We start from the raw sequence: 26980 nt of genomic DNA, 5'->3' as shown, positions 1-26980 counted from the left end.
AACTACCTCCCTCACAGATCATAACAAGGAAGAAAACAGAACACCTGCATTGCACCAGAAATAAAAGGAAATAAAGCATCAAGAATAAAAAGTCGAAGAGACCCTGAGCCATTAGTAAGACACATGGCTCAAACTTTTGGTGCCATTTGATCCTACTAAGCTAATTTAAAGGCCCGGGGGAGGGAGGGGGGAACAGCTTGCTGTTGAGTGCATAACATGGACAAGACCATTTTGCTCTTTAGGCATCTGCTCTGACTCTGAATATTAACCATACACCCAGGCATCCCCAAGGCTGCTGCCCAGAACTAACGCTGTACCCTCTCTTATCCCAGAATCCCCAGGTCCACTCTGACCCACATCCCCTTAATGTTGCCAGAGGAACTGTTCCCCAAGTAAGAACAAATGCCTCCAGCAGCTCTCACGTGGACAGTGCACCTGTCTCGCCCCTTTCTGCACACAGTGACCTGAATGCCATCCCATGCCTTGCACACTAAATTAATGGGGGAGTTGACATCCCAGCCAAAAGGGCTTACACTAGTAAGAACAGCCAAAATTTCAAGGGAAGTGGTCAGGGTTTATTAGAGGACTTTGACATAGAGAGAGAGTCTCATTAATGACTAAGGAAAGGTCAGAACATTAACGGTCATGCTCGCAACATTTCTTGCTTTCTTACTTTTAAGATCAGGCAATTCATTCCCACCCTATTTGTATATGAAAAGCTACTTTCTTACAGCATATATATGCTAGGTGAGATCAGCACAACACAAATAAGTGTTCTGGAATTTTTTTTATTATTTGGTTGTTGTTGACATTTTTAAATAATTATATGCAGAGGGAGAAATATCAAAAACTTTCCAACAACACACTATTAAATTACCTAATAAACTAACAACTCTTAAAAACCAGGCAGCTACTAGGAAGAAACAATAATGAAAGGCACACCTCTCTTGTGAAGTCTATTTCCTATATTCTCTGCCCCAATCCGTCTTTTGGTAACATTCTCACTTTCATAAATATCCCATACCTACTATGAATTCCCAAGTGTCTAGTTTAACAGTCTACAGTAGACTGCAGCGTTCACATTGGATTCTGAAAAATTAAAACTGTTATAATTAATATTCACAGAAACCCTTCTCATTTTTTTTTTTACCTGCAACACTTCTTAGTTACATATTTAAAATTGGACTTGCTTGAAAATTGGATCTATTCAAATTATATACTTTGGGGCTTTTCTCACTGTCAACCTGTTCTCTAAATGACTGCAAGACGAAGTTACAGATTTAGGCATGGTCCATGTTTTGTGTGAAACACAAATGGTGATATGTAAGAAAAAAAAAAAAAAGTCACACAAACCCTGATCCTGAAAGCCCTTATTCCTTTTAATCACATGCTGCAGCCTCCGCCCAGCTCCTTCTGGGTTTCTATCACCACTTTCAACACTGGAGTCCCACGGCACTTCTGCAATAGGAGCCTGATCCAAAGCTCACTGAAGAATCTGGTGAGGTTTAAGGCTGTGCCTGGCCTGTTCTCACGAAAGCTTATGCCAAAATAAATTTGGCAGTCTAAGGTGCCACAAGGACTCCTCATTGCTTTTGGTGATACAGATTAACATGGCTACCACTCTGAAACATAGCTCCTTGTATCCATTTCTCTCCTCTCAGCAATGTGCACTAATGCAGGGCTGGCACAACCTAGTCTTAATAGTAAATCCTTGCTTTAACATTTCACACTGATATATATATATTTCACTGGTATGAAAAAAAAAGATCACATCTAATTGGAGGTTTAACACCTTTTTAAAAATTCATAAAATCTAAACCTCTTGCTTAGAGTGAGAAAATGGCATGTCCTGAAAGAACAGTCCTGCAGCTGTAGGGCATACACTTTTAGAGATCTCACACACATGCACAGACCTACCACTCATTGAACTATATGGAGACTTGCTATCCGTGGGCTCACCCTTTAAAGACACAGAACAGAAGCACTTGGCTACAGAAGCATAATCAACTTTTATCCAGTCCAATGTGGTTGATTTTTAAATCGTGAACTATCTAGTTTTCTATGCTGAGTCTCAGGATGAAAATAAAGGTGGCATTTCCCAGTACAGAGTAAATCAGATTAGGGAAGCTTTCTTTTTTTGTGCATTCTAGCTATAAATTTGATTTCCTAAACCACTTACAGTTCTCTTGAAGTCTCCTTGCTTGACTGTTAGATTCAAGTTTAACACAATCTCTCCCATGTCATCTTCTATACTGTTTGTATCTTCCAATTTTAAAATCTGTTCAGTAGTTCTGCAAGCAGAAAAGAAATGCATCTGTAGGCTCCATTTTACTTTCTGGTTCATTATTAAAGGTCGCACTGAATTGTGCAAATTCGGTTTTTTATGGCTGATATTTAGCATATTTTGAAGTTTTCAAAATTGAGTCTAAACATTAAAATGTACAATCTAGCGTATTTCCTTGTGGCATATATTCCCCCTCACAGCTTCCACAAAACATACAAAGTTGAGCACAGCGATTTTAAGTAATACCTTGTATTTCCATAGCAATTAATTAATACTGATAACCCACCACCTTCAGACAGGCAGAAAACTGATCAATGTGATCCCCATTTTACAGGAAAGGATATGGACAATGACTTGTCCAGCTGAGTTGTCTGACAGTTAAAGACTGGACTTTGACTTCTTAGATCTGTGTTCAGTTCCTAGACCTGATGCAGACTTCCTGCATCACCTTGGACAAACCATTTCATCTCTCTCTCTGCCTTAGTTCCCTTTCTGAAAATGGAGATGATAATATTTCCCTACCTCACAGAGGTGTTGTGGAAATAAATTCACTAATGTTTGTGAGGCACTCAGATAGTACAGCCATGGGGCCCATAATGCAAGAAAATGCACTTGTTCAAGATATCAGTAAGTCAGTATAAGAGCCAGGAATAAAACATGAATTCCGGTCTCCCAGCTCTACAGTCAGACGGACAACCCACAGATAAAAGATTAAGCTGCTGTAAAAGTGTTGAGATCATTTCCAAACTAAACCACAGTAACACATTTTAATAAATTCATATAGTACCTGTTGAGCTCAAGGTTGCTGAGCACCACAAATGCAGATCCCATGAAGTCAGAGGAGGCTAAATCTCGATCATATACCTGGTAACAAAATAAATGCATATTATTTTTACATCCTAAGCCAGTTTTGCCACATCAGAAAAAAGAACTGACATTTTGAGTTTCATCCCATATTTTGGGAATCAAAGCCTAGATGTTTCTAGGAAATTCTCCATTTCCGTTCTTTAATGTAGATTTTTAATTGACTACTTTAACAGCATTTTGAAATACCTTCTTGATATATGGTGAACAGAGTCATATGTGCAACAATGGATTGGGACCATTCCTATATATCTGGTAGTATAGTACAATCGAATACTGTACACAACCAGGCAGTTTTTTAACTACAGATGTTTTAGCAATTAGTGCTTACAACTGGTAGCTTGCAGTTCTGTTAACTATAAAGTTACCTCATAACGAGAAAGAGCTTTGCTGCTTGTCACCACTACCTCACAGGTAATAATTCTACTCAACTCAGTTCACCATATTCCACTCTTAAATTATTTCAGGTAAACCCCACTGATTTCACTGAGTTGCACAGATGCAATTGAGGGCAGAGTTTGGCACAGTAGGTTTAAACACCTCCAGTCAAACAGATTATTTTGATTTGGGACATTCACACACTGAAAACACAACATCCAAGTAAAATGTGGCAAAGATCCATGTGCATTTGAATATAAAGCTTAGAAAACATTGGATCCTAATTGTGTTTTGAATACACGTTCTCTGTGTCAAACCATCAAATTGAATAAATACAGAGTGAGAGCGAGGGCGCGCAATTGGTTCAGAGGAGCTTTTACCAATGTTTCAGTACCCTACACCAAAAATTTACCTTGACCCGGAGCTTCTGATCAAGAGTCCGTATTGGCAACACAACAGTTTCATCCCAAACTGGATTTAGGTTTTTGTAGATTACCTTACTTTTGTATAGAGTTTTTCCATTCAATTTAAATTTCACATATGGATCACTTGTACCTATTATAAACAATAACACAAATGGGATTAGTCTGGAAAACTTTCCAACACTACCAACCACAAAAAAACAAACAAATAATGGAGGAGAAAAAGCTCAGGGATTCTGCTGAACATGGCTAAAAAGTTATTTGATGGGGAGAAGGGAAAAAAAGAATTCTACATTGTGCTTGTGTTCTCTGCCATGTCATATTGGAAGAACCTTGGTTATTCTTTTCTCTTTTTTTTTTTTTTTTTTTTTTTGCAGGAAGTAGCAAACAAAAGCAAGGATGAATCTATATAACATACAGACAAACAAAAACACAGAATCACAAATAAAATGGGATACACAAAAAGGCCTGCAGATTTTTATCAAAATCACTTACAGAAAATCTTACAGGATTCAATATGAATATAACTACATTTGGCACGTTTTTGAAACTAACCAACACAATGTAACAGAGAATTGTATAGCTGCTAAAAAATTCTATATAGACTCATTCAGAAGACCTACATAGGAGGGCTCTTATTCATTACTAATTTCTATAGGATTTTAGAATTATTTTTTATAGAACCCTATTCAGTTCTGTAGATCTTCTTCATAAGGGGTGGCTTAATAAGTAGTATGAAAACATTTTGATGAAAGACAAAATATCCCCCAATTAATCTATTTTCAAATACAACCTGCAGAAAACTCTTTTCTTACACAGCGATAGCAGAATTATATATATATATATTATTAGTTTTGGCAGGGAGAGGGAGGGACAGACAATGTTGCACAGGGGCTAAAAGGAAATTTGTTTTCCTGCTCCTCCAAGAGACCCACAGTTAGGGTCAGCCTCAAAACCCTCTGAAGTCAATGGGAGTTTTTCCATTGCCTTCGGTGAGTTTAGATCATGCCCTTAGCTATAATTAGAAATATATATATATATATATATATATATATATATATACACACATACATATACATACATACATACACACACACACTTCCTAAGTACACAGGTAGAAAAGAAATATTGAACAAAAGCATGCACTTTGCACAGAAAGGACCACACAGATAATCCACTAAATAATAATACCCAACATAAAATATGCCCAACAACCTTCAGAGGATGCATTAGTTAGGAAATTAGATAAATTAACAAAAGGCTACACCAAATACCCCTATCTATCTTGAATATTCCAATTCCCCTCTCCTGGAAGGGGGGGGGAAAAAAAAAAAGAGCGTGACTGCCTTCATGTATTGGATAAGCAGAAGCAGCCTGCATTATAAATAAACAAACCAAACCAAACCAAACCAAACCCCCCAACTATTCACTACACCAACGAGGTAGTATCAAGATTAGACAAGGGAAGGAACTGATGGAATGGAAACATGAATAGAGCAATGGAAGCAGGTGGTCTACAGCTATAACTCATCTGTTTCTTAAATAGAAAAGAAACTTTGAGTGAAGGGAACCTTTAAAAAATAAAATTAAGAAAGCAAACAACCAAAAATCTAGATTCTGCAGGAATAAAAAACAACACATAACCAGCCTCTTACACTAGGAAACACAAGCTCCATAGCTAAGCAAGTGTTCTGATTGCATTATTACACAGAAATGTATCAAGACTGCTGAATGACCTTACTTTGAATGACCAGTCCTTCCCCATACACCCCTCTTTACTGTATAACAGCACTGTTCAAGTGAATCGGGCTTTAACAATCATTCTGATACATACACACCACATTTATATATATATATATAAACACAGTGGGAAAAATCTATAATAAAAAGAGGCCTTTAATTAAATAAGATTGCCACTCTGGGATCAAGCCTTCATGCTTGTCAGCTTACTCTCAAAATAAACATCTCAAAAGCAGGCCCAGTGGTGTCACTTACTAAGGCAAGGCATACTGGGTAATCCCTAGGTATCTTGACAGCAACATAATGTTCAAACTCTTTCATGGGTGAATGGCAGCACTTGCGTGAAACAAAATATTAATGTCTGGAATTAATAAAAAAAGGGATGATGATTTACAAAGCCAAACAAGAAAAGGGTGTCAAGTTAGTAGAGTGTTAATTGTTACGGAAAATAATTGAGGGAGAGCACGCAAGAGAAACATGCTGCGATTTGCTAGCTGAGCACAACTGTCTTACTGTCAGGAAAGTAACATCTCAACTAGGTAAGCAGGAAAAAAAGGGGTCGGCTGCTCAAGAATGCAACTCTGAGATTGACAAATGACGAGATGACGTCTCACTGTCAGCCAACAGATGGACTTTAACCTTTGCATCGGGAGCTTCACAAACAATGCAGCTCTATGGTACTTATTCTGACGGAACCAAATAGCAAGAACATAAAATCTTTTCTGGCAATGGTATCAGATTAGAAATGGAGCAGAACAAAACACTAAACCACAACCCTTTTTCAGAAAGGGTGGGGGAGGAATACACAACTAATTTGTTTAGCTCTAATGAAGCTTTGGGGTCTCCTTTTTTCAGTGTCTCGGTTCTTTTTTTCTTAGGACTTGTCTCCATGGGGACACAGGAGAATTAATCTGAACTAAAGGTGTGCATTTAAATTAAATTAGTTAAACCACATTAAATCCCTGTGTGGACACACTCGTTCAAAATTCAAGTGGATTTAATTCAGTTTAGCTTAATTCTCTTCCAAACTGGGGAAGAGCATGGCTCAGGATTTTGAAATTTATTTTCAATAAGTTGGAAAATGACAGAAAAATGCTCAATGACCTAGAAATAAAGCTAGCATGAACACGTGCTGATTTGCTTCTTGGAGTCTTAAGCAAAAGCCCAATAAAAATAGAGGAAAAAAATGTGACCTCTGAAAAATGATTCTGTTGTGACTAAGATTTTGGGGCGCTTTTTTTTTTAATTAAAGGAAGGGTACTTATTTTAATGTCATTGGTTATTTTAAATAATTTTCACCATATCCATTTTATTTTTAATTAAAATCAGTTTCTCATTTTTTCCTTTTTCAAACTGTGATCCTTCCATGGATTTTACAACCCGTTAAGCAGCTGGCTTGCATTTAAAGTAATTAGTCAGACTGTGCGTGCTAGTCAGCATTGGCCAGGATGAAAGCATACTATATAACCCTTTCTTCCTTCTCCTTGGGGTTTATAACCCCATGGATTGTTAAATATACTTAACTTTCATATTAAAGAGTCATTCATTATCTTCTGCAGTTGTGAGTGAGCATGTGAATGTGGGGGGGGTGTATATATTATATATATAAGATTACTTCCAAATGCAGGGGGAGTTTATCTTCTAAACTGAACAGACAATAAGAGTTCAGGCACAAAAGCACTATGGACCTGCACTATTGAAGTCAAAAAGGAGCTTTGCCTTTGACTTCAACAGGAGTAAGGTTTTGGGCTATATGAAAGACCTTTTTTACCATGCTTTTAGTAGATTATTTTTGAGTAGTATTTTTTCCTAGAAAAGCGGCTTATCCCGTAACACTGAAGGCCATTCACTCAGTATAGGTGGACTAAGTTCACTGGGACTTGAAGTTGCCTAAACAAACAAAAGTATTCTGCACACAGTAACTAGATAGGGTTTAGTTTCCTCAGAAAGAGTTCATAGTGTTTTTAAATGGTTACTGCTGCCCTCTAGCAGCTATTATGAGATTTGCCACATCAACTTTATTTACTAACCCTACACACTTGTTTCACACTTTGAAAAAGTAACAGCAGACCTGGTGTTATTTCAAACCACATATTCATCTTCTAGAGATCAGTTTGCTGGGTATGCAAGGAATTAAAAGTATCTGTATTTAGAAATACAAAGATCTATCGGTGCCACAATCCTAAGAACTCAAACAAAGAAAACCATACGGCATGTATCCTAGATCATTTTAATTGTTGTTTTAGGATATTCAATTCCAAATTTTAATATGGAAAAGAAAATGAATTTATTTCTAAAAAATATTTTGCAGACTTATTTTATAGCCATATAGAATCAAGTGTAATTTTTCAGCAAACCCATAGAAATAATATTACTACAGTTGTTTACAATAATGACAAAAAAAATTATAAGATGGATCACTGGTATTTTTGTTTCAAATGAAAAAAAAAACCAAACACTAATACAGAAATAACAAAAATGGAATCAAATATCTACTGGGGGAAGCAGGAAAAAAAATGAAAAAGCTTGTGTACTTGAAAAGCTGTGTGTGTGTTTAGAATGGTTTAGAAGCAAATGCCTCCGGTAAACTATGAAGGAAATTAAACCAGAACACTTTGCCAGTGAAGAGGTGTGTGGAACATATATAAGCTTAGAAATGAGCCACTGCTTTTGGAAGGAGAATGTGAGTTGACACCTGATAAAAAACAAGGAGGCAGACAAGAGATGTTTTGTAAAATGCACCTTGTAAGCAGCACGCGAGATGTCTTGCAGAAGGTCAGAGCAACCCATGATGCAATAATTAATTAATACTGGTCTTTTTCTGAAGCAAGAAAGCATTAAGTGGCATTAAAAAGAACATGTGCCTTAGCTTCCATGTTCGTTAGTGACGTGGGTAGAGAAAACCATAGGAGGACCAAGAGAATAGATGGTGGGAGTGCACCCAGGAAGTGATGAAGAGCATGGTGCAATATTTACCATAAGGGTAAAGCTTGTGTATGCAGGAAACTGAGCTTTACGTTGGGCCAATCCAAGGCTGTGGAATGAACACCCACAGGAACTAAGGACCATCACAATCCTAACAACCTTCCTTCTGCATCAAGTGCAAAGCACATATCTTTAAACTTGCCTTTTGTAACGCATTCAGACTGTACATCACTCACACACACACACACACACACACACCCCCTCACTCCCGCAGACGTTGTGCGCACACAAACTGCACAAATTTACCAAACCAAAACACTACACAATTCTCCCCTGGGGGAAAAGATGAGAGAAAGAACAAACCACATATGACAAGTTACGCACGTTGCTTGATGTGCTACTGGAAGCTGCTCAAGTACTAGTGATGAGGCTGGTATAAGAAGCTATATGGAATAGAATCTATCTTAGGGTTTCACACTCTGCCCATCACCACAATCTCTGAGCACCTTCTAAAAAGGAGTAACTAAGTTCCTTGTAGAATTAATAGAGTCTTTGGTGCTTCTTTTGGGGTAAAAGCTCTGTGTGGGGTAGGAATTTTGGTTAATTAAACTTTATTAATGTACTTTTTGTTTTTTAAGTTGATTTGTTTCAAAGTTTTTTGGGTAGAATCAGTTGTCAATGTTGTGAGAGTGTCATTCTTACGTTGAACTCACAACGCGCTACTGTGAGCACAGTTAAAGGCTTGGCTACATAGCAAGTTACTGCACGGCAAGCTGGGATGTACAGCCGCACTCTGGGACCTTCGCGGTGCTGCTGCTGTGTCCTCTTGTGACATTACTATAAAAATTGTTAACAAAGGTCCCAGACAGAGCTATTTATAGTGGCAAATTTTGTGATATGGACACCTGTCCATTGAGAACAACCAACAAGAAAGTTATAGCAACTCACCTCTCTGAAACAATGACTGCTCTGATAAATGCAAAGGGCATCTGGGAGAGAAGAAATGTATGTTCCCAAAGGGAATTGCTCAGCTTCTAAGGCGCATACACCTACATATGCTTGTGCAGGCTGGTTTCTTTTTAGAACCATCTGTAACTGCAGCATAAAATGTATTGCACTGAGCAGATCTCTGAGAAAGTTTATGGAATGTGAGGGCCTTACGTGACAAGCTTTTTCTTTTTTTAACGCAAACACCATATAACAACTTTTAAATGGCCTTCCCATGAGGATTCCACAACTGTATTTTTCATTTGTTTTGTGTATGCCAATTTTCCATGGAGAATATATTAAAAAATGTGGAGGATGTCATGAAAACCTTTAAAAAGTGGAAGTAAATCTCAGCTGGCGAAAGATGATGGATTGAGGGCTCCAGAGACTGAAGTCCTCTAATTATACACAAAATAGGCACAATGGAAGCACAAGATTCCCCACTCCCACTTGGGTAATGGGACTCTCATCTTTCATTGAAGGGACCACCACTAGAGATGTGAGGGGAATTCAGTCACCAAGTCCATTCAGCACTTGGCCTCTCTGCAGGGACTGCCAAAAAGCCAGCTAATTAGTGTCAACTGTGATGGTGTCTAGTATGGTTTGGACTCCTGCCCACGTGGAACTCGACTGACACCAACTCAATCCATATAGGGCAGCATAGTCACCTGATTTCATTAGTGTAATGCCTCCCTAACCATGTCAATATCACATGAGGAAGGGAGGATGGATTCTAATGATGATAAGATCATTCCATAACATCCAGATTGTGTTATTTTATACATTTTTGACAGCACCTTCCATTTAGAGTCTTAATCATTTGGGGTACCTAGCACTCCCATTAGGAAGTTATATTTTCTACAATACAGTGAAACCTGTTTTATGCAACCACCCCAAGGCCCAGGAAATACTTAACACAGGTGGTTTTTTTATTAGAGGGAGAAAAAAATTGTATTGAAAAATTCACAGACTTTAGGGCCAGAAAAGACAATCAAGTCTGACCTCCTGCATAATGCAGGCATTACCTAAGAATGCTTTCATGTGGTTGCCTAAGATAAAGGATGGATTGTTGGAGGCGGTATTCAGCATAGGTTTGAGATTTTATGTTTTTCTTCCCAAAGCTTGATTGACACTGCTTAACATTTTCTATTAACAGTTCTCGTTTTTAGATGAAACCACTCTGGTCATGTTCTTTCCCCTTGCATGTCCATTTCTCACGATCATGCAAGTGATTGTGTGTACTGGAATGAGTGTATGTGGGAGGCAAAGTTTCAGAGTTATATGCACAAGCACTTACAGAAACCGAATTTGCAGCTGGCGCATCCCAATACTCATAGTGGAAGTTGTTGCATGTTCCAGCACTCAAGGAAGAGAGACAACACAAGGTGATTTACCTGGAAACTTATAACTATCCAACATGGCTCAAATTCCAGATATTTGCAAACTGTTCACAATTAAGTCTTAAAGCAAAATCATTGGGCTAGAAAGTGGCCTAGTAAATCTGAATCATAGATCTGAGGAACTAATGATCTGATTGCAGATACCATGAAAGCAGAGAGAGTCTACATTTAACAGATAACTTATTTACTGTGAACTATGCAGTCTAGCTGTTATGAACACTTGCATTCTAAACAATAGTCTTATTTGCTGACAATGTGCTCAACGACATATTAAAAAAACAGCCCCTTCCACTGTGGTCTGGTAATCTGTAATCACATTAATAGCCTGGCACTGGATATCCGAGCATTGTGAAAGTATCACGGTATTTTTTAGTTATGGCCCAGTTTAAATAGAAATGCTTTAGGTATTCATTTTTTAAAATTTACTTTGTACCAAATGGTGAACCTCAAAGGATCTAGTCAAGTGAATCCCAATCAATCCGCAAAGTCATGAGATGGGCATGCAAGAATATAGAAATAAGCACCTCATGCAGGGGTGAATACTCTCCTGCTCTGCCTGGATTTGGGAAAAAGCGGGGAAGCATGTGAGGAAAACAAACAAACAGATCTGCACACACACTATCTCTAAAGAGATGAAAGAAGACAGATCAAACCACGGAACAACAGGAAGTTATTAGGAACCCAGAGAGAGAAAGGAAGAGACTCAAAGTTAATGTTAAAACTGACGCAGAAGTGTAAAAAAAATCAAGAGTATGTTCATTGGAGACTGGTGTGGAAGAGAGAGAGAGAGAGAGAGATGGATTTTGTTAGAGTATATGGCCAGAAAAAGACTAAGCCACTCAGTGTACATCATTTCACAGAAAAAAGTTGCAATGATACACAGCATAACCACACAGAGTTTCAGGACAAAAAATACCTTAAGGCTCAAAGCCAGCTACTGGCCTCACCCTAACCACAATATAGAAACTGAATCTCACCAAGAAGAGCTGAGTTTCCGTTTCTTGTTATAGTAGCATATTTGAATGTTTTAACGCTTTACCAATTGTCAATTGAATCCTCAAATAACAGGAGAGAAAGAGACCACTTCATTACAGAAAAGGCACGTGTGACATCACAGTACTGCGAAGTGACACAATTGTACTGTTGCACAAAATGATTCAGAAGGCCAGTAGCATGCACAGTCACAACATATCAGCACTGTGAAGGAGCAGAGCATTTCAGGTCTCATTAGAACGGCTCAGTTTAATAACACAGCACTTGGAAAAAGGACTGTAAGAGTAAAACAAATCAAAAAGGGATTAACTCACTTCTAATTCCAAGAATATCAGACCTGGAAGTCTGTGGGATCAGACATGAAAGGATCAGAGAGACCACCAAAAAAAGTAGTCCACAGAAATGTGCGGGTCCAGCAGCATGTAGAAGGTCAGAGAGAAGAGACATTAAGCTTTTCTGAAACCCAGGAAATTGTAATGGAATGATCTTAACACCCTGGAATCCTGAACAGTTTTCAGCAGCACCCACACTACTTGTAAGTTTGTATATTTCATTAACAAAATGCACTTATGAGGATTTCTTACAATTTATCATACCAAAGTTAAACATTCACAAACATCCAATCACCTCACAATTTAACACATCAACTACTGATAATAAAAACTCCCCAAGACACAAAATTAACCAAACCCTTTGCCACAAAAGCACTTCTACTGGTTAAATAGACAGGACTTGAAACATACCCAGAAAGTCAAAGGGAACCATCAATGCGTGAAAGAATAAACCTATGTTTAACAAATGCTTTCAGCAGTAAAAATGTACAGTTTGGCTCAATCCAGTACAGACACTTGTGCAGATGCACACAATCCAGTATGCAGTTCTTTCATTATGAGAACTACAAACTTATGGATATAAAGCTACTATAGGGAGGATAGACTCAACCTGCACGTGTCATAGTAAGGTGAAGTAAACTGATTTGGCCTGCTGCTAAACTGCCTTGTGGTGAGAGCCTATGTAGGTCCCATAGGCTAGATAAGGTGAAATAAGGTCAGTACTTGGTCAATAGACTTCTAGGCTTTAACACAGGCCAGGCTACAGATCTGGCAAAAAGCACTCCAAAAACCTTCATCCTTGTGTCTGTGAATAACAAGGGGGTTTATGCAGAATCCGGCTGCACTCTTAAATTGGCTACTACTAAACTACCACCTGTCCCCAACAGGAAACCATAGGAGACAGTTGAGTATTAATCAATTAAACAACAGATTGGGCCCTTCCTCTCCTCACTGTTAGCAGGGAGTGACATTGAGCAGAACTCCACAGGCAGAGTATCTGGTGGATGGAAATTTCCCTCCTTCTCCAGGGAACCATCCTCCCTGCAGCAGTTGAGCAAAGAGAGGAAGCACACGCACGCACACACACACACCCCCTAATCTCTATTTTCTTTCCCCCACTGCTTAACCATTTTGTAGAAAGCAGTAGCGTACATACAGAGCTGGGTCAGATTCCAGCTGATTTGAGAAACTGTTCCCCCTGCACCCAAACACAGCAAGTATAAAGGTGGGGGCGGGGAGGAAAGGAAAAAAGGCAAGATTGTCAGGAATGGAAGAGTGAGAGAATAGGTGGGAGAGAAAGCAAAAGGGAGAATGAAGGAGTAAAGAAAGTAACTGGGGAGGAGCACAGGATTAAGGGGATGGGGAATAAGGATGAAGAGGGGGAGCAAAAGAGAACCTGAGGGAATGAGGAAGAAACACAAACCAGAGCAAAAAGGAGAACAGACCCTGGAATTAGGGCTATGAAGAGAAGGGCGAGAAGAAAATGGAGAACAATTAAAAATAGACTGGGGGAGTAGTATACAGTAGAAGGAAAGAAGAGGAGAAAATGAAGGAAACAGGTGAAAGATCATGAAGAAAATCAGATTTGCCCCTGATGTAACTGTGGATTTCACAGGTTGTGGATGGCAGTGAAGTTACACCTGAGATGAATTTAGCCAAGTTTCATCAATTAGTACTTAATAGATGTTAAGAATATAGTTGGTGAGTTCTGAGGAAGTGTGATGGCTGGTGAGGAGCAGTGAATCCATTAAATGCATCTGAAGCTCCCAGCATCAGCCCAGCAGGAGGGAAGATGATCAGCCAGTCTGGGAAGAGCCACCTGAAGAAAAATGTCTATATTCGGTAGGCAATAGTGGCAATTCTGTGATTGTGGGTGGGGCAAGGATAGACTTGCACTCTCATTTTAATCTCTATTAGAACAGCTAGTTCAGAAGTGCTGGCAACTGAATAGGCAGCATGCTTTCCTCTGTTACTTTTGGACAAAAACCACAGCGTAGTGTTAGGAAGGCCTGGGATGCTGGAGGTGATGTCCTTCTGAGGAGATTGGAGGCGGGGGGGGGGGAGAGAAACACCAGCAGATTTATTGACTCTGGTATCTTGGCTACACACCAACACCAGTAATCTTAAATATTGCGTGCAGATGTGGTCGCCCCATCTCAAAAAAGAGATATTGGAATTGGAAAAAATTCAGAAAAGTGCAACAAAAATGATTAGGGGTATGGAACAGCTTCCGTATGAGGTGCGATTAAGAAGACTGGTACTTTTCAGCTTGGAAAAGAGACGACTAAGGGGGGATATGATAGAGGTCTATAAAATCATGACGGTGTGGAGAAAGTAAATAAGGAAGTGTTATTTACTCCTTCTCATAACACAAGAACTAGGGGTCACCATATGAAAATAATAGGCAGCAGGTTTAAAACAAACAAAAAAGTATTTTTTCTACACAACGCACAGTCAATCTGTGGAACTCCTTGCCGGAGGATGTTGTGAAAGTCAAGACTATAACAGGGTTCAAAAGAGAACTAGATAAGTTCCTGGAGGATAGGTCCATCAATGGCTATTAGCCAGGATGGTCAGGGATGGTGTCCCTAGCCTCTGTTTGCCAGAAGCTGGGAATACGGGACAGGGAATGGATCATTTGATGATTACCTGTTCTGTTCATTCCCTCTGAGGCATGTGGCATTAGCCACTTTCAGAAGACAGGATACTGGGCTCAATGGACCTTTGGTCTAACCTAGTATGGTCGTTCTTCTGTTCTTAACTTCATCTGTCCCCTGGAGTATTGACCAATTAACATGTTCTTCATTTCTTGCCCTAACTTTTTCTGTAGCACTTGTGTACACAGTTAACTGTGCCACTTCTGGAATGGAGTGGAATGCAGATGCTGTTTAAGTAGTGGAATGCAATTGGAGGGACTGAGCAGGTTAATTAGTTAATATTTGTAAAGCTTTTGGAGTTCCACCATGGAAGAGTTCCAGGGAAGTGCCCAGTACTATAATTTCATTCTTCCCGAAGTGTATTGCAGCATTTAAAATAGCCACAAGAGGGCACCATTAACACAGTTTTTCATGTCTAGCTATAATATACTCTATCACAGTCCATGACATATTTATCCATTTAAAGAGCTTGTGGATGATCAGTCTGTAAATAAAGATCATAGCGTTTCCCCTCCCCCCAAATAAGTGGCAATTTTTGTACATTGTTATACTGTGCATCTTGAATCACGTTTCCCCAATATGATCACAATCTTTGAACAAAAATTAACAAATTAAAGTGGTGAGCAATCAAAGAATAATGTTACCAAAATAGATCTAGGTTGACGAATAACTTTTTATGTAAAATTTATAAGTGTTTGTGGTCTTCTTAAATTATATTCCCCAGGATTTAGGACAAGAATACTATAAAACATGTTAAACTAAAATTGGTTGAAATTAGGCCATGCCAACTCTTTCAAACCTTATTGATTTAATATTAACAGCTTTATATATCTTGGGTTTTCTGTGTATGACATACTATTCTCTCTCATATGACCATCCCTGTGTAACAGACAAGAAATCTTAGGCTGAAGCTCATCTTGTGTCACTGGAAAGGAATTTACCCCTAGATTTGCAATAGGATCTCAAATATGAGCAAACCCCTGAGTGGTACAGTCATATTGGGTATTCTTAACATACGAATGCCTCTGACATACTCTCCACTGTGACTGCTATACAGCACAACATTGCTGCAATTTGCCAGATGATGCTTATCTGCACTTTTTTTGTAAGTTAAGAGCATTTCCAGGCCAACAAACAATGTAAAATCCCAATGAAATGCACCAACCCTGCTTACAAGAGTCCCAGAAGACCTACAGAACCAAAATACTTATTTGCTTATAGCAATATGCCACCACATGAGTAAAGCAGCTAGGGTTGTGGGTTTTAAACCCGTCTGATAGCCGTGTTTAACTGCACTGCTTAGTTAGCTGGGTAGGTTTCTGGTTCCCAAACTTTTCAGGAGCATCAGCTGGCACTCTGGGGGCAAAAATAATAAATAAATCTGAAAGCTTCACATTTTCAGGAGGTCTCTTAGAAGGAAAACCCCCCAGTGATCCATGTGCAGATATGAACCAGGTAACTATATTCAGAACTACCTATCTACACACATGCAAATAAGCTTTTCCACATGCACAGAGTGGTAACTTGAAATCTTTGCCAGAGCAATCAGGAAAGCCTGAGGAGTAATAAATGCACTGAAATCTTTTTGAAGCTTCCCACATCCATTCCAATATAACCAAACTGGCTGAAGTTTATTACATTGTTTTTTAAGACATTTAATGGATTTCACATTCAGACTGATCCATTTCCTAACTGGACATTTTCAGGTGCCCAGTAACTTACATTGTATTCTTTGTCAATAAAAGTGGAATGACCCTGAATATTTACTCTGTCTAATTTAATAGGTTGCATTCTTTTACCTAGACAGAAGCATATACTTACAGCATGGGGCAGAGCAACCCACTTTCTAGGTAAAAAAGGCCAGTGAGAGCACATCAAAAAATGTACCGTGCCATACACTGGCTCCTTATCAAATACTAGAGCTCCATCTTAGAGTAGGGCCATAGCTATTTCAGGGATTGCCTCTTTGCAACTCCGATGACACGGTGTCCTACCAAGACTTTATGGGCTGACAGATCAACAGTCAGACTCAGTGGCAGGGCACTCTTAGCATCAGGCCTTTAGCTATTAAATTCCCCCATTACTGGAGGGTAGGATGAACCCAGGACTTTCCACCTTTAAGAATACATTTCAAAACCCATCTGTTACCCTAACACAGATGGCTGCAGATTAGCCCAGCTAAATTTCTCAAGAAGAAAAACCTGAGAGTCAAAAGCACCACAATGGCAAAAGTCTGATCATAACTGTGCTTTTAAAGTCGAGGGTTTGTATATAGATATTATAGCAATGTGAAGATAGATGGCCCGATTGGCAGACACTCGTTTTGTACTTCTCTGTATGCAAATACAGGAGGAATTTTAGTGGATTGCACATCTCCCCATGCACGCCCTCGCTAAACCAACAAACCAACAATAATCCATCTTGCCCTGGATTGTCTTTGTGTTGTCACATTACACTGAGCTGAATTGCGCAGTGCCTCACCTAAGACACAGCAAATACAATGTGAGATTAAGACTGCCTTCTCTCTTCTAGGGAAACATTCCTCTGCCCAAGTTGCTCATTTGTAGCAAGTAGAGAGTCCTTTCCACAGAGCCATCCAACAGCAAGACTTGTTCTGACATATATGATTTCTAGTGAACCTGGTGACATGCTGTCCTGTCAGAAAACACTTCAACAAAGAGCAGTTCTGTTTAAAAAGTAAAGGATTTAGACTACATAACATCTATTTATTAATATCTTCAGAATGTTAGGAGCTGGCCAGAGAAAGAAACAGTCCCTGGCAAGGAGCTTACCGTCTGGCTAGGACAGTAAAATATAGTGTAGAAAAAACAATGCATCTAGTAATCAGAAAGGAGCCCAACAAGCCAGGGCCCATTATAAGAAAGCAAATACATCTTTATAACAGGTCCATGCTTATCCTGTTACTCGTGTACTTTTGCCCTATTGCTCAGTTTCAAGAGAGAAAGTGCTTACACGTTTGCAATGTAAAAGTATTCAGAGGTTTCTCCATGGACAGAGTGTTATAATTAACACTAGTAATTGTATTTCTGGAGAGGCAAAGAGACCCAGGTCTAAGCTCTTAAAGGAAATGCTCCTGCATACAGTCAAGGACTACGTGCTACTCTCTCAAGCCAGCAGCGACCTAAATTCAAACATTTTCCATAATATTTGAATAATGTCCCACTGATTAACTCATTTCCTCAATGTCTTTCTGACCTTCCTTTCACTAAGCCATAAAACATACACCCCAGGCCTTATTAGGTGAAACTACATAATCCCTACCCTCAGAAGTGAACGCTCCCTACGTTGCAGCCCTCAAGTTTCAAGATCTTTACTAACTTCCTCCCTATAAAACACACATTTTAGACACCATCCTTGAAATCACAAAGCTGTTGGTCTTCCCCTTCACTACCACCCACTGGATTTCAAAACATCCTTTGGTTTCCTTTAAGTAAACTAGAATTGAACTGGGTCTTTTGCCAGCAGTAGGAGGAAAGCATGTGCTTTACAAGGTCACGTTGCAACGTGTATAATTCTCAGACCTGGGAAAAGCAGCAATATATATCTGCCCATCCCCTCCCTTGTGTACCTAGGGTGATTATATGACAGGAAATTTAACATTTTGACTGGCAGACTGGAGGCTGGCAGACAGAAGTAGTGCCTGATTCTCCCCTGATTGACACCAGAGTAAGTGAGAAGCCAATTGAGTTAGACTGGTTTGGAAAGAAAGTGAAGGGAGAATCAGGACCGTAGTTTGTTCTTGGGTTTTTTTTTCCCCCAAAAGAGAGTTATCTGCTGTACATCAAAAGGCAGACTCACCGCAGCGATCCCTAATGACCAGGTTCCGGCCTTCTTTCAGGTGTATTGTCAGTAGGTAAGCAAAGGAGCTTGATAAGCTGCTCAAACAGTCATTTCCTTCCTCAAGAGGCTGTGGCAAGGCAAAGAAGCCAGTCATCAGTTTCACCATCTATACAGCTCAGCTCACACACAAAAACATGCTTTCTATTTCTGGAGTGACTTGAAATTCACAGGCCTCATTTCCTCTCCTTATGCAAGAGGAATCCTGGTTACGCATGTCTTGGCACATGCGCACGCACTCACACACAAGCCAACTTTCAAAGGCTTTGTTTTAAAGCCTGTGTCAGAATTACCTATTTTCTTCATTTTAATCATAAATATTGCTGGTCGGGAATTTCCAACAAGACAGAGCTTTGTTGGAAAACGCTGATTCGGCTAACCTGAAAATTATTTTCCAGAAACATCTTGAGTTTGATGAACTTTTATCAAATCACAGGCAGAGTTCCAAAAGAAACCTTTCCCGGCAGCCTGCTTAAGACTTTGGGGCTTCTAGTGTCCACAGCTCCAAAGCAGCCCTGCCATGCAGGCTGCCTCAGCAGCAGACCAATTATTTATTGTCAATTTCAGACAGCAGCTGCCTTGGTCTGGAAGCATAATTCATTTTGAAACAACATGTTTCTGAGCTTCTGAAGCCAAATCCTTTTGGAATTTCTGGTCTGCAGGAAATTTCGAAATACTGAAAATTCCTATGAACTAGAAATCCCGAATTGCAGCCAGCTTTAGTAGTAATTATAACAAACACATAATGCAAATAATGGTAACCAGAACAACATCACAGACATGCACAAGAGATAGAAAAGGGGTAATATAAAGGATGGGCCATAAGCGAGAATGACAAATAATACTGTAGATATGCATTGTACGCTGGTTATGTCCATATTGAGATTTCCAAGTCAGAGTAACATAAAATTATGTTCTTTTCCTCCTACTTTCTTGTACTTTTTACATTCATCTCCACTCAGATATGTTCATTGCCAATATATAACATTTCTCTGGACATGTTATTTAGATTAAGGTATCTAATATTTTACAGTCTTTCCCTATGTATTTGTGCAGCATTTATCACAATGGGGCCCTGATCTTGGTTGGGAACTCTAGATGTTGCCATAATATAAACCATCATCATCATCCCGACTGTATCTTCAGATAAAACATCTGATTTATATCACCATTATGGAGGAAGATAATGAAGTTCAGGATGTTAATGGTAAAAGTCCCAGAGTTGAATCCAAATTTTGCAAATACACATTGCGCCCACTGAGCGTGTGTGTACGTTAACAATGCCTTTTTAACATGGCCAGCATGTGTCATAACCCGGTTTGCTTTAGACTGCCTGGAGGATGATGAAAGGTGAACTCAATAGTAAAAGCTTGAGCCCAAATAAACATTGCAATGGCTCTACCCCCATATTCAAATAATATCCCTCAGTCCCAAAATCCACTCCAAGTTTTTCCTACATCTTCCAAGTAGTTGAATACATACCCTGGTGCTTTTTGCAGCACATTTCTCCAAAACAAACAATTTGTTAGGACCAGATTTTTCTCTAAGCAATACAGTTGGAAGGCTCTTTTGTATCCAACCCTTTCTTTTGAAAAGTATTTGAAAAATGTGGCAGCTTGTATGTGAAATCTCATTTGAAAATGATGTTGTTTTCTAGAGTACCTCAGTTCTTTTGACATGTGATTGTCTCACACCACTTCACCCTCCCCTTCCCACACACCAAAAAAAACAAAACAAAATATTTTAAGGAAGTTGAAGATTCAGATGTACAGTATTCCCTTTATCTGTAAGGAGCTGAACCCAAATCTAAATTTAACCCCCATTTTCCCAGATAGTCTGCTCAGGATTCAAAACATTTCAAACCCATAAACTTACTATTTGTTCATCAAAAAGTTGAGAGGACATTGAAGATTCCAGATCTATCCCTTCACATGGATGCTGTTAAAAACAAAAATGTAAAAGATGATCAAATAAGCAAAAGAAATATCGGGATTCCCCTCACCTACCACAACAAATATTCTCAGGTCTTAATACTCCATTTAATATGAATCAAACATATAGATGCCCTTAAAACTAAACAGCTCTCTGCCTTTTCAGATGTGGGAGGGAGCAGGCAGTAAACCAAAAATCTAAACAACTATGCGTGCTTAAATGTAGCATTAAAAACAGTTGATAAATTAGTGCTTCTGTGGAAGTGACTGTAAAATACATCTTCATTGGCATGGAGGCAGGGTTTGGAAAGGTGAGCCAGTTTCAAGTGTGAGGCTCATAGTACAGATATCCTTTGCCACAAAACATTCATTTGGGCCCCGAACATGGGAAGGGCTGAATACTCCTAACTTCCTATCGGTGCCAGTTGGAGATGAAGGCACTCAGACACCTGAAAGACTCACTGTGTACTGCTCTCCCATTTTACCACAAACTCTGCTTAGAAGACCTCATCTACACATAAAAGTTGTACCACTTTAGCGATACTGGTATAGTTAGCTATACTGGTATAGTTAAAGTGGTACAACCCTTCTAATATGAACCCAGTTATACGGGTATAAATGTATTTATACCAGCATAGCTTATTCACAAGTAAGAAGGAGTATGAACTATGCTAATACAAGATACCTTTACCCTGGTACAACTGCATCCACACTAGCGGCTGTATCAGAATAGCTATAATTGACAGACTTGCATTGGCACTAGTTGGGTGTGGATCAGGCCTAACACAAACACGTCACATGGTATATTGCTATCCTCACTCTCTAGTGGCTGGTCCACACAGAAAAGAAGAGCCTTCTAGTTCTTCCAGCTATTGGAATTAGCTCTTCTGCTCAAATGGTAGAGGCCCATGCTTTCAGTAATGAAGATTCCTGGTTCAAACCCTGCTGATGACTGTGTGGACGAGGGGTAGAGACTGAGAAATTGTTACACTTCCACCAATTTAGTGAATTCCCACTCTGCATTCCAACACTGTCCTAGCGATGCTATACTTATGGATGACAAGATATTTTTTGTCACTGTCCCAATTCCAGGTGCTTAAAAAAAAAAAGCAGGAGCAACAGCATACTAGAGATAAGGGGAAGGGAAACGACACTTCAGGTTGAAATTTCTAACTCACCTTCTCAATCCAAAGGCATAGTTTTTTAATGGGGAAATCTTTGTAATATCTCACTGTGTATTTTAGTTTGGAGATCTCTAAGCTTGGGGAGGGAGAAAGAAGAAATCAAACTAAAATCTTAGAAATTCAAATAATGCCGCCATTTAAATTTTAAAACTTCAAACTTGGCATGTGATGTACATAACTCTTCAATCTTTAACTTGGTAAAACATGTTTCCCTCATGAATGAGACAACGGTGGTCAAGGAGATGGGGGGGGAAAAAGAAAACACGTTCTGCGCCATTTTCTTTTATGATTGAATAAAATGCGGTCTGGTCCTTCTGCGCAGATGGGAAAAGAGGTGGCATGGAGGGAAGGACAGGGTGCAACCTCTGCAGCCAAAGCTTGACTCCTCCAAACCCTAGAGTTTGCATCTGCAAGTGTTTAATGGGTAAGTCAACACTGCACAAATCTTACGACCGCGTGTAGAGCGCTTACCTGTGCTTGGGGGTGTGCAGTGTATAAATAGCACCTTAGAGTACGTACCTTATACAGCTCTACACACATCCAAGCAGTGCATCCCCCGTCTACACTGCTGTTTTTAGCAGTGTAGCATCCCGCTGCCTGTCTGCCACCAGAACCTTTTCCAGGCTCCGGCAGCAGGGAAAGCCCCTGGCAGGGGGTAGGCAGAGGGGAAAGGCTCCATGGGTGGGCAGCTGCTCAGCCTTTCTCCACTGCAAGAAAAGACTCCCACAGCTGGGAAAGGCTCTAGCAGAGGGGAGGTAGTGGGAAGAGGTGCTGGCAGCTCCCTGCTTATGGTGCCTCTACCCTGCTGCCTCCTCCCTGCCAGAGACTTTCCCAGCGGTCACATGTAGCTACATATTGCAATGTGGATGCAGCCTGCTTTCACTGAGGCAGGTAGCGACATGTACCTTACATGCCGCCGCCAGTGGTGTGCCGTGTAAACACACCTTAGGAGTACTCCATGCAGGGGCGCTGGAACCCGGGGGGGGGGCCACGGGTCCATGGCCCCATCACTTTTTACCAGCCATAAGGACAAGTGATGGGGTGAGGAGAGCGGGGCCTTGGGGGAAAAGGCAGTGCTGGGGCAAGGGCTTGGGGAGAAGGGCCTCAGGGGAAGGGGCAGTATGGCGGAGGGGCCATAGTTCAGGCACCAGTGGGCCCCCCACACACACACACTTTTAGCAGGCTTCCGCTGCTTCTGACTTCATACATTGAGCCATGGATAGGCTATTTGTAGGGGTAAAAGTGGACATCTGGGTCAGGATACCCCAGATAACACTATGGCCACTGGTACAGGTCCCTGCTCAGATTTCTTCTGCTCTTATGAGGCATAACATAGAGGGCAGCTGTACTGGTTTCATACAGGATGATCACATTGGTCAGAATTTCAGCATAGATTAATGCTAAGAAGGATGATATCCCTCTCCTAAACACACCACACACACACACACACAAACGACCCAGAATTCTCTCTCTCTCTCGCTCACTCACTCACACACACACACACAGCCCAGAAATCAGTTTTCAAGTGCTGTCATCATTATTTATTATTTGCATGTTGATGGAGCATAGAGGCACGATCAGGGCCCTGTTGTGTTAAGCACTGTACAAACATAATAAAAAGACTAGCTCCTGCCCCAGGCACCTTTCAGTCATACAGACATTAATACTCTGAATAAATGCAAATGTATTTATACTTCAAAACTTAAATCACTTCAGTTTTCTTTTTTAATTTTCAAAAAATAAATTGCATTGAAAAAACTACATTAATGCCACATTACAACTGACATTTTATCTGCATGATAGGCAGGAAATTTAAAGTTATGGTTCCCACTATAACCATAACTTGGCCACATTGCAAACACATATTAAACTCAGCAAAATTATCATCAGATAATGCAACATAGACTCTCTACACGAAACGGCTGAGTTACAGTTGCTTGGGGACCTTTAATTTTGAATTTTCTGACTAGCGTGCGTAAAATCTCAATTGTGTTGCCTTAAACAGAGTATTTCTAGCAGTCTGAGGCTTTTAAGGAATTTCTGTCAAGTACCATCAACTGTACTGATAATAGTCTGGCTCTACATCTTTGCTATAAACTGCATAAATGGAAGAGCAAAGAACATTGCAGAAAAGTGAAATGAAAAATATTTGTCTCTTTGCTACCTGCATACCATTTATGATAAACCACTTACCCCAAAAATTATTAAGTCAACCTTTATTTTTTCCTCGTACATTTTGCATCCTATCTTTGGAACAAAGTTATAGTTTTCAGATAATGAAACTAGTTATAATTTGGTTTCCATATAGTCCTATTATTCTAGTAAATCTAATTTCACTGAGACTCTTGAATATGCATGCCTAAAAACATGGCATTGACTCCTTGGTGTTATACAACAACAATGCAGCTAAGTTAGTTTTTGCAATTAAAATTGAGCAACATCAATATTTAGTCTTTTTTTCCAAAATGGAATTTTTTTTATTATATATAAAGAGGTTAACAGAAATGGGGAAAAGTCATGAAAATTTTCATATTTACATTTTTGGTCCAAATTTCATTTGGTCAGAATGTCCCAATAGGAGATATGCAATAGGAGATATGCAAACCCTGATTCTGATCTGATCAATAGTGAAGCCAGGAGCAACTTCTTTGAAGTCAATGGAGTTACACTGAGGTAAGAGAGACTCAGGTTCACAGCTTGGAGAATTCATTTTTTTTTATTTTTTAAGGATTTAGACTGAAAGTGCAAAATGAGAAGAGATACATAGGGAGCCAAATCTGGAACAGAGAAAACTTCTGTTAAATCAGGTGCTCAAGGTCACAAGGAGAATTTTGCCCAAATAAGGTTTGCAGAATTTGACCTCCCAGGCCTGCTGATGGGGGGGGGGGCAAAGGGGGCAATTACCCTGGGGCCCAGAATTGCTGTCGGTGGGCCTGTGACCTCCTATACTTGAACTGTAAAATCAGCATCATTCACATAGCTAATGTTTCTTAGTCATTCACCTTATAAACCAGAATATAAAGCGCTGTCCAATTCCTGCTCAAATGTAGGAAGAGATTTTCCCTCTATCATTGTTATTTGTATTCTGGTAGTATCCAGAGGCCCTAATCAGGATTGAAGTCCTACTGTGCTTGTTGCTGTAGAGACACACAGCAAGACAGTCCCTATCCCCAAAGAGCTTACACTCTCCATCTTCTCTGACCTTATCTGGAGGGACAGTTGAGATACAAGCAGGCAATGGGATAGGACCCAGGTCGTTAGTGACCTACTGTAAAGTTGTTACTAGTTATGACTTGGTGGTCTTAGTCCATTTACCATGCCAAAGTATCCATGTCTCAAAAGAAACCCCAACAACTGCATTAATTGGCACCCTTGTGGGTGTCTCAGCAGAGAGGCCAGTGATTAAATGGGTTATTAAACTCAAGCTTCTCTTTCATCCTTAGAGGTCATCCCTCCAAATCAGAATTGAGGGACACTGGTGTGTGCAGGAAGGCTACACGGCTGCTGCTGCTTGTGATATACCTGTTCCGTGGATAAACTGGCCTTCCATCTTTAGGGTTGTCAAACTGCCACCCTTCTCAAGTGTATAATGAGTATAACGACATTTCAGCGGGCACCTAATAAATGTGATCACTCATCAAAGCCTATCCTCCTTGCATTAGGCCAAATTCTGCTGTCATTTAAACTGGTGTAAATCCAGAGTCACTCCACTGCAGTCCCTGAAATTACTACAATGGAGTGAATGACAGCAGGATGGAGCCCAGTATTTTGTTTCATTTACCATTTTAAATAAGCTAACAAAATAAGACACACAGAGGAAACACTTCTGTGATCCATTCACTGGTAAATATTGGGTGCCCAAAATGCAAGGATAAAAATATTCATTATATATTATGGAAAACTTAAAAAGGCACTTTAGCCAGGCTGTAGGCACTACTGACATTTATTTAAAAGGGTAAGACATAACACACAGAACCACCACCAGATAGCGACAATAGATGGCTAGCCCCCAAGCAAAAGAAAATTCACACTGAAGAATCATCCATTCTCCCCCAAATATCATCTCTCTAGCAACACTTCAGTTTTCAAAAGACCTAGAGAAAAGAGGAGCCTTGCAAGGTCTTCTGAAGGTCACCAAGACAGGGCAGCAAATTCCAAAGCAGGGGGGTACTCAGAGAATGCTTTTCTAGCAGCTCCTTTTCTCTTTGATCATAGTAAGAGATACATAATTTTATAGACTGGGTGCCTTTTTTCTTTTTTTGCAGCAACTCTGAAATGCCTGAATGAGTGGGGTTGAGGCAAGACCCCGCGTGCCCTGACCCCATTCCCCGGCAGAAGCACCGGGCAGGGGGGTCAGAGCAGGTGGGGGCACCCATTTTTCTGGGGGCCCCAACTGGCTGGGGCTCCTGAGCATGCTCCCTTGACCCAGTGGCAGGTGGGCGAGCAAGTGGGTGACCCATCAGCAACAGAAGAATGCTCAAAAAAGGTAGACCTGCCCTTGGGGAGTCAGGCCCGGTGCAGGGTGGTGGGAGGGAGCCGTTGCTGCTGGAGAGCAGCGTCTCTTCTCAGAGCTGGGTGAGCGCCTGGGGCCCTGGGGAGCCCCTGCCCAGAGTGTCCATCGCCCCTTGCAAGGAAGCCTGGAGGGGTGGGTGGGAGGCAGCCCCAAACCCTCCTCCTGCCCCCCCCCCATCATTTCCCACCCACCAAAAGTCAGGGCCCACCCAAGTGTCCCGTCCTGGCTATGCCACTGGGCCACCCACCCCAAAACAGGGAGAGGACAGCCCCCTCAGTCCAGTTCTGGGGAGGAACCCTCCCCCATGCTCCCAGGGATCCTGCACTTGGTTCTGGGCCCCACAGAAATATACTGACAAACCGGGGGAAATTCAGAGAAGACCACACGACAGCACCAGGGGATGGTAGGGCTGATTTATGGTGAGAACTGCATCACAGCATCTGATCCAAAGACTGGGGTAGTCAAAGACTTTGGCTTTGGATCAGACCCTCGCTTTCTGTTTGTGTGAGGCC

The 26980-nt window shown here is 40.4% G+C and overlaps 1 protein-coding gene across 7 annotated transcripts in view; it reads right to left on the bottom strand.

The window, feature by feature from the left end:
* Positions 1-26980, bottom strand: part of MCTP2 (multiple C2 and transmembrane domain containing 2) — a 161587-nt gene that overhangs the window by 100095 nt on the left and 34512 nt on the right. For all 7 annotated transcript variants that reach the window (XM_073304233.2, XM_073304239.2, XM_073304236.2 and 4 more), the window contains 5 exons: positions 20716-20778; positions 18802-18910; positions 3939-4081; positions 3072-3148; positions 2180-2291 (listed from right to left, as the gene is read on the bottom strand). In XM_073304233.2, coding sequence (XP_073160334.2) covers positions 2180-2291; positions 3072-3148; positions 3939-4081; positions 18802-18910; positions 20716-20778 — 504 coding nt within the window. The remainder of the gene's footprint in view (positions 1-2179; positions 2292-3071; positions 3149-3938; positions 4082-18801; positions 18911-20715; positions 20779-26980) is intronic.

Source organism: Lepidochelys kempii, chromosome 10 (genome assembly GCF_965140285.1).
Source record: "Lepidochelys kempii isolate rLepKem1 chromosome 10, rLepKem1.hap1, whole genome shotgun sequence".
NCBI lineage: Eukaryota > Metazoa > Chordata > Testudines > Cheloniidae > Lepidochelys > Lepidochelys kempii.
This window is presented reverse-complemented; position numbering and strand designations above follow the sequence as displayed.